The 15,762-nt window shown below is 39.5% G+C and overlaps 1 protein-coding gene across 4 annotated transcripts in view; it reads left to right on the top strand.

Moving 5' to 3' along the window:
* The window catches only part of RAD51C (RAD51 paralog C), a 42,106-nt gene that overhangs the window by 20,704 nt on the left and 5,640 nt on the right, over positions 1–15,762 (top strand). For 3 of the 4 annotated variants that reach the window (XM_078064618.1, XM_036079410.2, XM_078064610.1), the window contains 2 exons: positions 7,152–7,218; positions 8,650–8,710. In XM_078064618.1, the coding sequence (XP_077920744.1) occupies positions 7,152–7,218; positions 8,650–8,710 (128 nt within the window). Of the gene's footprint in view, positions 1–7,151; positions 7,219–8,649; positions 8,711–8,779; positions 9,015–15,762 lie in introns of all 4 variants that reach the window. The other variant, XR_013444674.1, reaches the window with a different exon arrangement.

Raw genomic sequence — 15,762 nt, 5'->3', positions numbered from 1 at the left:
GGGATCGAGCCCTGCATTGGGCTCCCTGCTGAGCGGGAGGCCTGCTTCTCCCTCTCCCACTCCCCCTGCTTGTGTTCCCTCTCTCGCTGTGTCTCTGTCAAATAAATAAATAAAATCTTTAAAAAAAAAAAAATTCCAGTCATAAGTGTTGTATATTAGTTTTCCTAGAAAATAACAAGCATAATCAAGATGCCATATTTTAAAATGGACTTGTTTGATAAAGAAGTGCCACCTTTGGTAATTGCAATGTTGGGTTTTTTTTAATGTAATATTTGATGTTTTTCGGGTAAGCTCTTCTAACATCCCCATTTTTCTTTTACTCTGGGTCTTTTATTATTACATGTTGTATAATCACAGACTCAGACAGATAGAAAAATTACATAGTGTGAACAACGTAGATGTTTGGAGGTAGAGCTGACTCTTCTAGATTTGAAATGTGAGGTCAGATATAAAGATAAGTTCGGAAGTGACGAGACAGAAAGGAGTGAGGTAATGACTTTTTTTTAACTGCATATTTGCCGTCACTTTCCACTGTACAACCCCGTGCCACTTATCACACCAATACACACACTTGTCCAGGAGGGAGATGGGAAAAGATCAAGCCACTTAACTTGATTTTCTTGTATTTACCCTGATTAGAGAGTCCTTTGTACATATCTGTAATATAGCATAAGTAGATAAAGAACTCCTCAATAAAATCATTTCAAAACATCTTTTCTTTTGAGTTTTTAGATTTTTTTTTTTGCCATACATTGAAAAGCATAGTGTCCTATGTTTGAATTATTTCTTGTATTAATTTGTAATTTAGCATCTGTTAATATCAACGAGGAGCCCCCAGTAGGGGGCACTCAAGACTAATGGGTTGCATAGTTTTTAAGTTTCGTTTTGTTTGTTGAATAGAAATAGCTTTATCTTTTCTGATTAAAATAATCTAAACAGTAACATGGAATACTATGCAGTGTTTAAGAAGAGTAATGTAAATATACATGTACTAACACAGAACAAGATATGTCCAGATATATGATTAAGTAAAAAGATTCAAGTCACATAGTAATATATTTTATGTGATCCCACTTTTGAGAAAAATAAAAATTATATATGTGCATTTATACTTTTATATATCAACAAAAAGATCTGAAAGGATCAAAATGTTCATAATGACTACTTCTAGAAATAGGATTTTGTGGGGTTGAGGGCATACTTTCCCCTCTTTATAAATTCTTCTTTGCTTGGTTTTTTAAATTTCCCAGTTACCATGTATAGAAGCATTTAGGACTTTTGATAATAAATACATTTCACAATTTTATATATACTTTCTGTAAAAGAAGTTCTAAACAATCAAAAGTGTAGAAAATAAGTAAAGTACCTGTTACCCAGAGATAATTATTCTTGAGTTTGGTGTACCTATTTTTCCAAACTTACTAAGTTTTTTAAGTTTTTATTTTTATTTTAAAGTAATCTGTACACCCAACATGGGGCTTGAACTCACAACCCTGAGATCAAGAGTTGCATGCTGTACCGAGTCAGCCAGGCGCCCCTATAACACATATTTTTTTTTAAAGATTTTTTCTTTTTTTTTTTTAAAGATTTTATTTATTTGACAGAGACACAGCAGGAGAGGGAACACAAGCAGGGGGAGTGGGAGAGAGAGAAGCAGGCTTCCTGCCGAGCAGGGAGCCCAATGTGGGGCTCGATCCCAGGACCCTGGGATCATGACCTGAGCCGAAGGCAGACTCTTAACTGACTGAGCCACCCAGGTGCCCCTCTTTTTTTTTTTTTTTAAGATTTTATCTACTTATTTGACAGAGAGAGACACAGCGAGAGAGGGAACACAAGCAGGGGGAATGGGAAAGGGAGAAGCAGGCTTCCCGCTGAGGAGGGAGCCCAATGCGGGGCTCGATCCCAGGACCCTGAGATCATGACCTGAGCCAAAGGCAGACGCTTAACCGACTGAGCCTGAGCCACCGAGGCACCCCATATTTTTTAAAGATCATACTCAGGGGCACCTGGGTGGCTCAGTCGTTAAGTGTCTGCCTTTGGCTCAGGTCATGATCCCAGGGTCCTGGGATCGAGCCCCGCATCGGGCTCCCTGCTCAGCGGGAAGCCTGCTTCTCCCTCTCCCACTCCCCCTGCTTGTGTTCCCTCTCTCGCTGTGTCTCTCTCTGTCAAATAAATAAATAAAATTTTTAAAAATAAATAAGTAAAATTAAAAAAATAAAGATATTCATGCTATTATACAAAGCAGTTTTTTGTTTTTCACTTAATATATTGTGAGCATTTTTCCATATACGATACTTCATAAGTATACCTTAACAGCTTATATAGTGTTCCATTGTATGATTATAGCATAGTTTTTTTTTTGTTTTGTTTGTTTTTTAAAGATTTTATTTATTTGTCAGAGAGAGAGAGCATGAGCAGGAGGGGAGGAGGAGGAACAGGAGAAACAGACTTCCTGCTGAGCAGGGAGCCTGTTGCGGGACTCGATCCCACGACCCTGGGATCATGACCTGAGCCGAAGGCAGACGCCTAACCGACTGAGCCACCCTGGTGTCCCAATATAGCATAGGTTTTTTTTTTTTTTTTAATTTATTTACTTTTATTAACATATAAAGTATTATTTGTTTCAGGGGTACAGGTCTGTGATTCATCAGTCTTACACAATTCATAGTGCTCACCATAGCATATACCCTCCCCAGTGTCCATCACCCAGCCACCCCATCCCTCCCACCCCCCCTCTACTCCAGCAACCCTCAGTTTGTTTCCTGAGATTAAGAGTCTCTTACGGTTTGTCTCCCTCTCTGGTTTCGTCTTGTTTCATTTTTTCCTCTCTTCCCCTATGATCCTCTGCCTTGTTTCTCAAGTTATATCATTGAGATCATATAATTGTCTTTCTCTGATTGACTTATTTCGCTCAGCATAATACCCTCTAGCTCCATCCACGTCATTGCAAATGGCAAGATTTCATTTTTTGATGGCTGCATAATACTCCATTGCATATATATACCACATCATCTTTATCCATTCATCTGTCGATGGACATCTGGGCTCTTTCCATAGTTTGGCTATTGTGGACATTGCTGCTATAAACATTGGGGTGCATATGCCCCTTTGGATCACTACATTTTTATCTTTGGGGTAAATACCCAGTAGTGCAATTGCTGGGTCGTATGGTAGCCCTATTTTCAATTTTTGAGGAACCTCCATATTGTTTTCCAGAGTGGCTGCACCAGCTTGCATTCCCACCCACAGTGTAGGAGGGTTCCCCTTTCTCTGCATCCTTGCCAACATCTGTCGTTTCCTGACTTGTTAATTTTAGCCATTCTGACTGGTGTGAGGTGGTATCTCATTGTGGTTTTGATTTGTATTTCCCTGATGCCAAGTGATGTTGAGCACTTTTTCATAGCCTAGTTTCTTATTTTTTTATTTTTTAAAGATTTTATTTATTTATTTGAAAGAGAGAATGAGATAGAGCATGAGAGGGGAGAGGGTCAGAGGGAGAAGCAGACTCCCCATCGAGCAGGGAGCCCAATGCGGGACTCGATCCTGGGACTCCAGGATCATGACCTGAGCTGAAGGCAGTCGCTTAACCAACTGAGCCACCCAGGCACCCCTCATGGCATAGTTTTTTAATCACCCCCCTATTGTCTTTAAAGTTGGCTTCAGTTTTTCACCATTTAAAAAACTGCAGTCGGGACGCCTGGGTGGTTCAGTTGGTTAATAGTCTGCCTTCGGCGTGGGTCATGACCCCAGGGTCGTAGGATCGAGTCCTGCATTGGGCTCCTTGCTCAGCAGGGAGCCTGCTTCTCCCTCAGCCTACCCCTCCCCCTGCTTGTGTTCTCTCTCTCCCCCGCCCTCCTGACGAAGAAGTAAAATCTTTAAAATAAATAAATATATAAAAATAAAAATAAAAAACTGCAGTCAGCAACTTTATATATGCCTTTTTGCCCATTTATCCAGTTATTTCTGAAAGTATTAAGTCAAAGGGATATCTCTTTTTTTATTTACTTATTTTTGGGGGGCGGATATCTCTGTTTTTAAATATTATGTTATATATTATCAAATCACTCTCAGAAACCATGTTCCAAAGTATGTTCTCTGTAGAAATGAATGGGAATTCTTGTTTTTCCACATCTTTACCAACTTTGAGTCTTTTAAATCTTTGCCAAACTATGATAGAATCCTTTTAGAGATTCATTAATTTGATTATTAGCAGAAATGTTTTTTAACAGCTTTATTGAGATTTAATTAACAGATCATAAAATTCACCCTTTTAATGTGTACAGTTCAGTGGTTTGTAGTATATTTGCAGAGTTGTGAAACAATCACTATCTAATATTAGAACATTCCCATCACCCCAAAATGAAATCCCGTGCCCATGAGCCATCACTCTCCATTGCACCCTCTCATTAGCCCCTAAGAACCATTAGTCTGCTTTCTGTCTGTATAGGTTCATCTTTTCTGGATGGTTTATATAAATAGAATCATTCAATATATGGTCTTTTATGTCTGGCTTCTTTCACTTAGCATAATCTTTTCAAGATTCATCCATGTTGTAGCATATATCGGTATCCTTTTTATGACTGATTAACTTTGTATTTTCTCAATATATCACATTTTGTTTATTCATCAATTGAAGGACATTTGGGTAATGGAAGTATTTTTAAAGCAATGACGTTCATAATTTAGAAGTGATTTTTACTTCGCTATTTTAAAGATTCATTCTCTCATATGGTAAACCCAATGTTTTTGCAGAGGGCATATAATTCTTTTATAAGTAATTGCTAAAAGTGCAAATTCTGATTTTGGGATGTTTAACAGTTAGTAAGCCAGTACATCTATTTACATTTATATATCTTTTCTGATATCTTAGGACAGATGTTGCTAATGAATGCACAAAGCAAATCAAGATAGAGCACAGATGCCCACAGACACAGTTCAAAGCTATGGCAGCTTGATGCTAAGATGCTGAGTATCATTCCCAGGGGAAGCTTGGTGATGCTGCTCTCCCTGCCTGGGTGCACTCTGCCTCTATGGCGGTTCTCTGCAAAACAAATGCTGAAAACTATATTTGCTTTTCACTTTTTTTTTCCCCCCCGTAAAAGTGAAAATCCTCTTTGGATTTCTTATGGTTAGCAAAAACAGGTACTAATATAGGTCTTTCATACAAGTGAAGTGGCATAACAGGAACTTTTCAAAAGCAGGGGATACCTGTACTCCAAACCAGTGCTGTCTGATAGGACTTTCTGGGAAGATGAAAATGCTCAGTCTAATACAGCAATTGCATGGCTCTTGAGCACTTGAAAAATGGTTAGTGCTATTGAGGAACTGAATGTCTAATTTTAATTTAATTTTAAAAAGCTGTGTGTGTGCCTAATGGTTTAGAATTGGATGGTGTGCCTCTAACCAAAAAGTGTTGGTATAAATATCCCAGTTGCTAGAGCTTAAACATTTGGTAGTCTGTAAAGGGTATTATTCTGCATGTTGGGGATGCCAGTTAGTCATATATTTCAGTTAATTACCAATTTAAATTCCTGCTTAGCTTTTTCTAAGATGCCTGATGTGAGGTAATACATGGGGAAGCCACTGTGGCACTTAAGGGAAGAGAAACTAGAAGAAAGTCATGTCATCCAGTTTGTGCCTAATTGAAATCCAGATGGAGCACAGATGTCTCCTTTGTAGACAAACAAAAATTTTAGGGTGTTATCAGTGCAGTGGGAATAGCCAAACAGCCTTTTCTTTGTCAGTTTCCCTATGGAACTGATACCTTTTTCAGAGTAGGTACCTTTTCTCACTGCTTTTCATAGAAGTTCTTTATCACTGTTAGCTTGCAGTAGTATCTGTCATATTTCTGGAGGGAAGATCTGTATTGGAAGAATATTTAAAATAACTCTTTCTGGAGAATTTGGGGCTGGGAGGTGTCAAATAATCTTTTACTGTATTCAGTCAGCCTTTTTTTTTTTTTTTAAGATTTTATTTATTTATTTGTCAGAGAGATAGAGAGCACAAGCAGGGGGAGTGGCAGGGAGAGGGAGAAGCAGGCTCCCCATGGAGCAGGGAGCCCGATGTGGGACTCGATCCCAGGACCCTGGGATCATGACCTGAGCCGAAGGCAGTCGCTTAACTGACTGAGCCACCCAGGCGCCCGGTATTCAGTCAGCCTTAAACACTCTTTTTCTCTACTTTAAAATTACTGTCCTTCATTTTGAGGGGGAGGATCAGAGGGAGAAGCAGACTCCCTGCTGAGCAGGGAGTCCGATGCGGGACTCGATCCCGGGACTCCAGGATCATGACCTGAGCCGAAGGCAGTTGCTTAACCAACTGAGCCACCCAGGCGCCCTCACACTCTTTTGATTAAATATATTCTAGAGAGGCAACAGTGGTAGCAAAAACAAAAACACCAGACTCAATCTTTCTAAGCTTCTGATTTCTCATGTGTTAAACTGGAATAATAATAGCAAAAAATATTAATAATAATACCTCATTCATGGAGTTGTGAAGGCTAGATAAGATAATGAACGTAAAGCACTTAGCATAGTTTCTGGCATGTATTAAGTACTCAATAAATATTTATCACCACTATTGATATTCCTGCTGTTGGTCTGGTGGCTTCTTCTTTTTTTTTTTTTTTTTTAAGATTTTATTTATTTATTTGACAGAACGCAGGCAGAGAAAGAGGGAGAAGCAGACTCCCGGCTGAGCAGGGAGCCCAGCACAGGGCTTGATCCCAAGACCCTGGGATCATGACCTGAGCCGAAGGCAGACGCTTAACCGACTGAGCCACCAAGGTGCCTCTGGTCTGGTGGTTTCTATTGGCTTATCCAAAATTTAAATTATAAAAGTGAGGTTTTTCCAGTGCTCCCAGTTATGAAGTTTTTATACATGGTCTCTTTACACCTTTATGTATTTATTATCTGTTACATTTTTATTCTTCCATTTTCACAATTTTTCTTGTCTGTTAAAAATGTTTGTGTTCAATAGAATCATGTTTTCAGATAACTTATGGGCAAATTAAGTTTATCAGAAAAGTTTTCATTACCTAAACAAATTTTTCTTTAAATTGTATTCAGAACACTAAAATCACAGAATTGTTTCCTTGATAATTTTGGGGAGAGATTCACCTAATTTTCTCACTTTTTTTTTTTTTTTTTTAGGTACTTTTAACTAATCAGATGACAACGAAGATTGATAGAAATCGGGCCTTGCTGGTTCCTGCGTTGGGTGGGTAATTAATTAGATAAGTTTTTTTTTTTTTTAAGCTTTTTATTTATTTAAGTAATCTTAACAACCAACATGGGGCTTGAATTCACGACCCCAAGATTAAGAATTACATGCTCTTCTGACCGAGCCAGACAGGCGCCCCCAGATAAGTATTTTTAACTTAACACATTTTTTCTACCTCTTTCATGTGATGCTTGTTGAGTACTACTGTAAGCACCATGAAAGCAGAGATTGTGTGTGATTATTCACTGATAAGTCTTAGTATGGAGCACAGTGCCTTTAGATACCCACTCATCCTTTCAGTTATTTGACAACCATTTATTGAGCATCTACTATGTGGCAACTATTGTGTCAGGCACCAAGCATATAAATATTAAGATGACTCTTGCCCGCAGAAAGTCTTAGGCAGGAGGAAGGGTGAATCTGTTTAAATACAGATCACACTACAGTGAATAGACTTATGACTCTTTCTAACCTCAGTCATGGTTTTGTTAGGACACAATGCTTCGAGATTTTTCTTTTACTAAATTCTTTAAGAATATTCTGTCAGAGTTTTTGCTTTTCTTCTGGTAACCAGAAATATGTTAGTAGGTCTGACGATATGGAAGATTGATAAAATGTTGGCTCAAACTATAAAGTTTTCTGAAAGCAAATCAAGGATAATGATCTTCAATATTTCCACAGATAGGTAAAAATCTGTTAATCTCAGGATGCTACCCATGTGTACAAGGGGTTTTGAAAGTATAAGTATATTCTGGGAGGTTACGTGCTATGGTGAGCGCTATGAATTGTGTAAGACTGATGAATCACAGACCCGTACCTCTGAAACAAATAATACATTATATGTTAAAAAAAAAAAAAAAGAAGAAGATAGCAGGAAGGGAAAAATGAAGGAGGGGAAATCGGAGGGGGAGACGAACCATGAGAGACTATGGACTCTGAGAAACAAACTGAGGGTTCTAGAGGGAAGGGGGGTGGGAGGATGGGTTAGCCTGGTGGTGGGTATTAAAGAGGGCACGTTCTGCCTGGAGCACTGGGTGTTATATGCAAACAATGAATCATGGAACACTACATCAAAAACTAATGATGTAATGTATGGTGATCAAATCCAGGCGGCCTTTCCTACATCCTGCATTCTTCCCAATATACAGTCACCCTGTAAATATCCAATCCCACTCCTGCTCCAACATCTCTTGGTTGGGCTCCTACGTATAGACATCAGGTATGGACCTCTTAGTTGGTCCAAGTAACATGCCAGGTATTTTTCTTACACTGGAATATATAAAACTACACAAAGAACGTGGAAAAAAAAAAGTATAAGGATATTCTCGTATTAGGTAAAGTAAAACTGTTTTGGTCAGAGGCATTCTGAGAGACTTAAAACCTTGTCAGTAAGGCAGTATACAGTTGTTCTGTTCTTGTTCCCACCAGGGGAGAGTTGGGGACATGCTGCTACAATACGGCTAATCTTTCATTGGGACCAAAAGCAAAGGTCAGTATAAAAACAAGTTAATAATTCTGAATATTGGGTAAATTACACTGAACAGTTATATTTTCTTAGATCTACTCCAGTGGATGAAATCTACAGTGCCTCATGAATGAAAGCTTTTGTTGCCTTGTCCTCCATCACCAAGAGAAAACAGAAACATGTTGTTAAACTGCACATTTAGCTAACATAGGAAGTTCTTTGGAATATTTAAATGATGGGGTGCACCTGAAATGAGTAGGTGGCCAAGGAATGCTACCTTCTAAAGCTCTTTGAAATCAAGTACCATTCATTAGCCTTGAAGAAGGAGGTGGGTACTCTGTGTTCCTAGAAGGGATTGAAAGAAGAATAAAATCAGGACAAAAGGAAAACTTCTTGAGGTTAGCTTTAGGACTAATTTATGTGGAAAATAGGATGGCTTTTCTTAGTTGCTTAATATATTTCTTGTATGAAATTATGTCTATTTTTGTTTTCTTTTGTATTTTGCTATCCTACTTTTGTTATCCAGTTACCTGCCTTTCACAAGTATTGTTCTTTAAAATAAAACTATGACAGCATGAAACCTTTGTATTTGTTTTTAAAGCTGCTGAGCAAGTGAACAAACCAGCTTTCATTCTCTTTAAAATAGGTAAATGAAAGCTGTGGACTCTTTTATTCTACACTTCTAGAAATGTCAGATTTATGCCAGCCCCTCTACCTTGAGATTAATTTGTATAACTGAAAGAACTTGGTTTGGAAATGCTTTAATGAAAGGGGGAAATTGAGAAAGTGTGTGGGCAAAGATGGAAAAAAGGGTTGCTTAAATATGTATCAGGTCTGGTCAGTGATATTATCTTAGTTCTTTACCTACATTTTATTTGTTCTTCTCCAAATTGAAAAAAATCATGCCTGACCAAATTGGGTTTTACTTATTCTGAGCTCATAGCAGAATTTATTACACTTACATACATCTTTTTAAACTAATTCATGTGTTTGTATCTCTTTCAAAAATAGCATTCCCATGGGACGCCTGGGTGTCTCAGTCGGTTGAGTGTCTGGCTTCAGCTAGGGTCATGGTCCTGGGGTCCTGGGATCGAGCCCCGCATCGGGCTCTCTGCTTGGCAGGGAGCCTGCTTCCCCCTCTCCCTCTGTCTACCACTCTGCCTGCTTATGCGCTCTCTCTCTCTCTCTCTCAAATAAATAAATCTTTAAAAAAAAATAACATTTCCAAAGAGCTCAGGTAACTTTTTTTTTTTCATAACACATAGTGCTTTACGATTGACTTCCATCCCCCAGTTCTCTAAATAAGTCATTGTATTCTGGATCACAAAAGGAATTCTTTCCTCAGCAATAAACCCCATTGTAAAGATTTGACAACAGTTATCCAGATGAGAATCTTTTGAACATATTGCTTATACTTTCCTGGATTTAGGTTTTCTGTAAAGTGTTCAAATGCTTTTATGGATTCTCCTTGAACTAGTATATAGTAGTAGTCGTCCACTCTTATTCTACTATTAAATATTCACTAATAGAATACATCTAAAAAAATAAGAAAAATAATATGAGCAAAGCAAGATATTTCATCTTTTTTTTTTTTTAAGATTTTATTTATTTGGCAGAGAGAGACACAGCGAGAGAGGGAACACAAGCATGGGGAGTGGGAGAGGGAGAAGAAGGCTTCCTGCTGAGCAGGGAGCCTGATGAGGGGCTCGATCCCAGGACCCTGGGACCATGACCTGAGCCGAAGGCAGACGCTTAACAACTGAGCCACTCAGGCACCCCAAGATATTTCATCTTTTAATGCATTCATCAGAAGGAGATGTTTGCGGGGCGCCAGTTGGTTAAGCAGCTGCCTTCGGCTCAGGTCATGATCCTGGGGTCCTGGGATCGAGCCCCACGTCCAGCTCCCTGCTCAGCAGAGAGCCCGCTTCTCCCTCTCCCTCTGCCTGCCACTCTGCCTACTTGTGCTCTCTCTTTCTCTGTCAAATAAATAAATAAAATCTTAAAAAAAAAAAAAAAGGAGATGTTTGCCTTCTTTGTCAAATTCTAGAAGTTAGCATTGGTTAGGTACCCGTGAGATCAGAAAATTATGCTTATTTTTTAGAGTTAATCATTTTATGACTTTCAGCTTCTTACTCATCCTTTCCAAGAAATTGGAGAATGGTGTTGAACACTGACATTGCAGTAGATAGATTTTTTTTTTAAGATTTTATTTATTTAGGGGCGCCTGGGTGGCTCAGTTGTTAAGCGTCTGCCTTCGGCTCAGGTCATGATCTCGGGGTCCTGGGATCGAGTCCCACCTCGGGCTCCCTGCTCAGTGGGAAGCCTGCTTCTCCCACTCCCCCTGCAGTGTTCCCTCTCTCGCTGTTTCTCTCTCTGTCAAATAAATAAAATCTTAAAAAAAAAATGACTTAAAAAAAAAAGATTTTATTTATTTTTTTTTTGAGAGAGAGCAAGAGAGAGCACGAGTGGGGAGGAGAGGGAGAGGCAGGTTTCCTGCAAACCGGGAGCCCAATGCAGGGCTCCATCCCAGGACCCTGGGATCAGGGTCCAAAGGCAGACACTTAACCAACTGAGCCACCTAGGTGCCCTGAATTAGATAGATTTAGGGGAACTCTGTACCATAAGTTTTTTTATATCCCAAACTATCATTTTAGGACTGCTTGCTTATGATAGGTATTTAACTGGGCAATTTATATACAATATTTCATATAATCCCTTCAATAACTCTTTGAAGGAACTACACCTACATAGAAGTGAGAAGACCAAGGCTGCCCAGAAAGATTAAGAGTAATTCATAGCTACCATTTATTGAATTTTTATTAACTGTCCTTTATTGTGCTAAGCATTGTGTGTGTGTGTGTGTATATTAGTATTTCATTTTATTTTCTAAATAACTATGAAATAAGTAGTAGTATCCAAATTTTATAGCTGACTCTATAATAGAGTCTGTTTCTTTTCCTATAATTGCTATTTCTACAATGTAATTATAGTATTGTGTTGATTGCCAGCAGATCTGAAAGTATAGCTCTTATCCTCCTTTTTAGATAAAATCCTTTTTTTCCAGACTTTTTTTTCCCCCCAGGCTGGGGATATATGATAAGTAATATGCATACTTTATTATAATCAAAATAAATTGATTTCATTTAAGAGAATTAAAATAGTTCTTTATTGTTTGAAACCAGTTATCTTTTTTTTTTTTTAAGATTTTATTTATTAATTTGACAGAGACAGCGAGAGAGGGAACACAAGCAAGGGGAGTGGGAGAGGGAGAAGCAGGCTTCCCGCGGAGCAGGGAGCCCGATGTGGGGCTCGATCCCAGCACCCTGGGATCATGACCTGAGCCGAAGGCAGACGCTTAACGACTGAGCCACCCAGGCGCCCCTGAAACCAGTTATCTTAAAAAAAGAAAAGAAACCAGTTATCTTTAAGTCATTAAAGTTCCATGAAATCTTGTGTTTTAAAATTTAGTTTATCTTGAAAGGACAAAAACAAATTCACAGTGGGGAAAAATAATTATAAAAATGAACACTTCCAGTTTGAGCAGAAAACTAAAAACCTTGACTAGACAAATCTATATTGAGAATTGAACCTAAGTGTCCCATCTTATACTCTAGTCCCTATCTTTCACCAGAAACACCTGACTTTACCCTTTGACTAACAATGAAATGACATTCCAACAGTAATTCAAATAAGTACTTTTGTCTCTGTCCTGTATATTGTGCGGGTTTTCCTCTAGTTTGCATATTCATGATAATATGAGGCTGAGATTGTTCAGAATTATATCACTCTTTGCCAAGAAGATCTGGTGGTAGAATGGAGTAATATATCAACACCCCCACACAGTGTTTCATATGTGTGCTCAGCTTTAGAGCACAAATTGTGCTTCTGTCTTATTTCTTCCTGACCCAAACTGTGTAGTTCAGCCATATGTTAAGCTTCATCTCGGCTGGGGACATGAGCCAAGTGATTCTTTGGTTTAGTTTGTTATTTAAAAAGATCTCTTGAGATGCAGATATGAAATATAAAATTCATTTACTTTTACTTAGGAATTTGAGGAAATTTTTCATTCTGAATATTTAATGCCCACTTGACTTTAGGATTTTTATTTTTTATTATTATTACTTTTAAAGATTTTATTTATTTATTTGACAGAGAGAGACACAGCGAGAGAGGGAACACAAGCAGGGGGAGTGGGAGAGGGAGAAGCAGGCTCCCCGTGGAGCAGGAAGCCCGACGTGGGGCTCGATCCCAGGACCCTGGGATCATGACCTGAGCCGAAGGCAGACACTTAATGACTGAGCCACCCAGGCGCCCCAAGGATTTTTAATAAACATGTAAAAGCTTCTAAAAGCTTACTTTTTTTTTTTTAAGATTTTATTTATTTATTTGACAGAGAGCACAAGCAGGGGGAGCAGCAGGCGGAGGGAGAGGGAGAAGCAGGGAGCCCGATGCGGGGCTTGATCTCAGGACCCTGGGATCATGACCCAAGCCAAAGGCAGATGCCAAACAACTGAGGCACTCGGGTCCCCAAAAAGCTTATTTACTTTTTAATAATTTTCTCAGAAAATTCAGATGTATTGGGTATCTTTCTGGACATATGGTGATGAGGTGATTTAGATACTAATTTTTCAGAAGGTTAGCTAATTTTTGTTTTATTGAATCAAAAAGAGTGTTTTTTTTAATTTTTTTTATTTTTATTTTTATTTTTTTTTTAAAGATTTTATTTATTTATTTGACAGAGAGAGAGAGAGACAGTGAGAGAGAGAACACAAGCAGGGGGAGTGGGAGAGGGAGAAGCAGGCTTCCCGCCGAGCAGGGAGCCCGATGCGGGGCTCGATCCCAGGACTCTGGGATCATGACCTGAGCCGAAGGCAGACGCTTAACGACTGAGCCACCCAGGCGCCCCTAGAGTGTTTTTTTTTTAATAAGGCAGGTTAAAGTACACCATGCCTCTATTTTTCTGTTATTTATATATATATATGTATATTTCTTTAACTTTTATTTATTAAAAACAATTTTTTTTAATCTCTGGGCCCAAAGTGGGGCTCCAGCTTACAACCTGGAGATCAAGAGTCACATCTTCTACCAACTGAGCCAGCCAAGTGCCCCAATTTTTGTTATATTTTGTATTAAAGATAGAATTATCAACCCTAAGGCATTATAAAAATTTATAATCTCTGTCCCTAACACAATTATTCTTATATTACATATTAAATTTTTGCCTACAATTGCAATTACAGAATATATGACATTTTGGATTCTGCTGTTTTTGTCCTTAAAGTACAAACCTAAAACATTAAGCTAATGGACTGTGATCTCTGATTGCTTCTCTTTTCTCTTTTGAAGATTTATTTATTCATTTGAGAGAGAGAGTGTGCATGTGCCAGGAGGAAAGGGCAGAGGGAGAAGGAAAGGGAGAGAGTCTCAAGCAGGCTCAGCGCTCAGTGAGGCTTGATCCCAGGACCATGAGAACATGACCTGAGCCAAAATCAGGAGTCAGATGCTTAACCAACTGCACCACCCAGGCACCCCTGATTGCTTCTCTTTTGAATTGTTTCTGAATGGAGGGGCAATTTCAAACTTTGAAGAGTAACAGATCATAAACCAAGATGTCCTTTTTGAATTGTCTTTGAAAACGAATCAGACACTACTCCCGCCTCTGTCGTGGAGCAGCCTTCCGGGGCCTCCTCTGCAAATGGGCTCCTTGGCCTAGCATCCTGGTCTCCCATGATCACCTGCCGAGGCCCATGAGGGGTTACTGCCAAGGTTTCCACCAGCCCATAAGTGACAGCATGGCAGCCATCTCCTCCAGCAGCTTGCTCGTGGCTACCTCTGGCTATTTCCAGTGCGTCCTGGGTTCCACTTTGGGTAACAGCTCCTGTGCAAGTGCAGCCAGCCATCACCACCCTGGTCTCCCCAAGGCTGACTCAGGTTACTGGTGGGCAAGGTTCTTTTTCAGGAAGTCCACTCTCCCATTCATGGCTACAGTGTTGGAGTCCCCAGAATGCTCAGAATCTCCTCAGGCCTCCAACAGCATGATCACCTGTGACTTGGCTCTGGAAGCCATGAGGAAGCAGCCTGGTGGCCAGCCTGGCAAAGTCAACACTGGGCCCCAATCCTGAGTGGCCACCACCAGCCACCAGGCTCATTCAGGAGGTGGTGGGCTCATCAGAGCTCTTCTCTTCCCCTCCTGGTAGACTAGACAGGCTGCAGCAAGCAGAAGCAGTTGGGTTCTTTTATATCAATAACAGCAAAATACCAAAAGGGAAGTTGAGAGAACCCCACTGTTTACTCTCCAAGCCACACTCAAAGCCTTCCTGACATCCTGTAACCATGTGCCTTGAACCAAGTAGAAAATAAACTCCAGGGGCGCCTGGGTGGCTCAGTTGTTAAGTGCCTGCCTTCGGCTCAGGTCATGATCCTGGGGTCCTGGGATCAAGTCCCACATCGGACTCCCTGCTCAGCGGGAAGCCTGCTTCTCCCTCTCCCTCTGCCTTCCCCCTGCTTGTGCGCACTCTCTCTGTCTCTCTCATACAAATAAATAAAATCTTTTTTAACAAAAGAAAATAAACTCCAAGCAGCCAGTAAAAAAGAAAGAAATCAACATTACATTGTATGTAAATAAGTGATCCTGTTAACTCTGAGAGTTTATGATTTTTCTCTAAGTTAGAATCTGCATTTTGTGCATTTATGTCAAATCTTTTTTGGGGGGAGAGGGATATGATATTTTTTAAAATTTAAATTCAATTAGCCATCATAAAGTACATCATTAGTTTCAGGTGTAGTGTTCAACAATCCATCAGTTGCGTATAACACCCAGTGCCCATCACATACACCAGTTTTTTAAAACTGGTAAATTGTGGGGCGCCTGGCTGGCTCAGTCAGTAGATCATGCAACTCTTGATCTTGGGGTTCTGAGTTCAAGCCCCACGCTGGGTATAGAGCCTACTTAAAAAAATTTTTTAATTAAATTTTGGTAAATTGTACATATCATAAAGTGTATCACTTTAATCGTTTAAGCGTAGTTTGATGACATGAAGTACATTCACATTATTGTGCAGTCATCACCACCATCC

The sequence above is a fragment of the Halichoerus grypus genome, chromosome 2, assembly GCF_964656455.1.
Source record: "Halichoerus grypus chromosome 2, mHalGry1.hap1.1, whole genome shotgun sequence".
NCBI lineage: Eukaryota > Metazoa > Chordata > Mammalia > Carnivora > Phocidae > Halichoerus > Halichoerus grypus.
The sequence above is the reverse complement of the archived record's forward strand: the minus strand, read 5'-3'. Positions and strand labels throughout refer to the sequence as shown.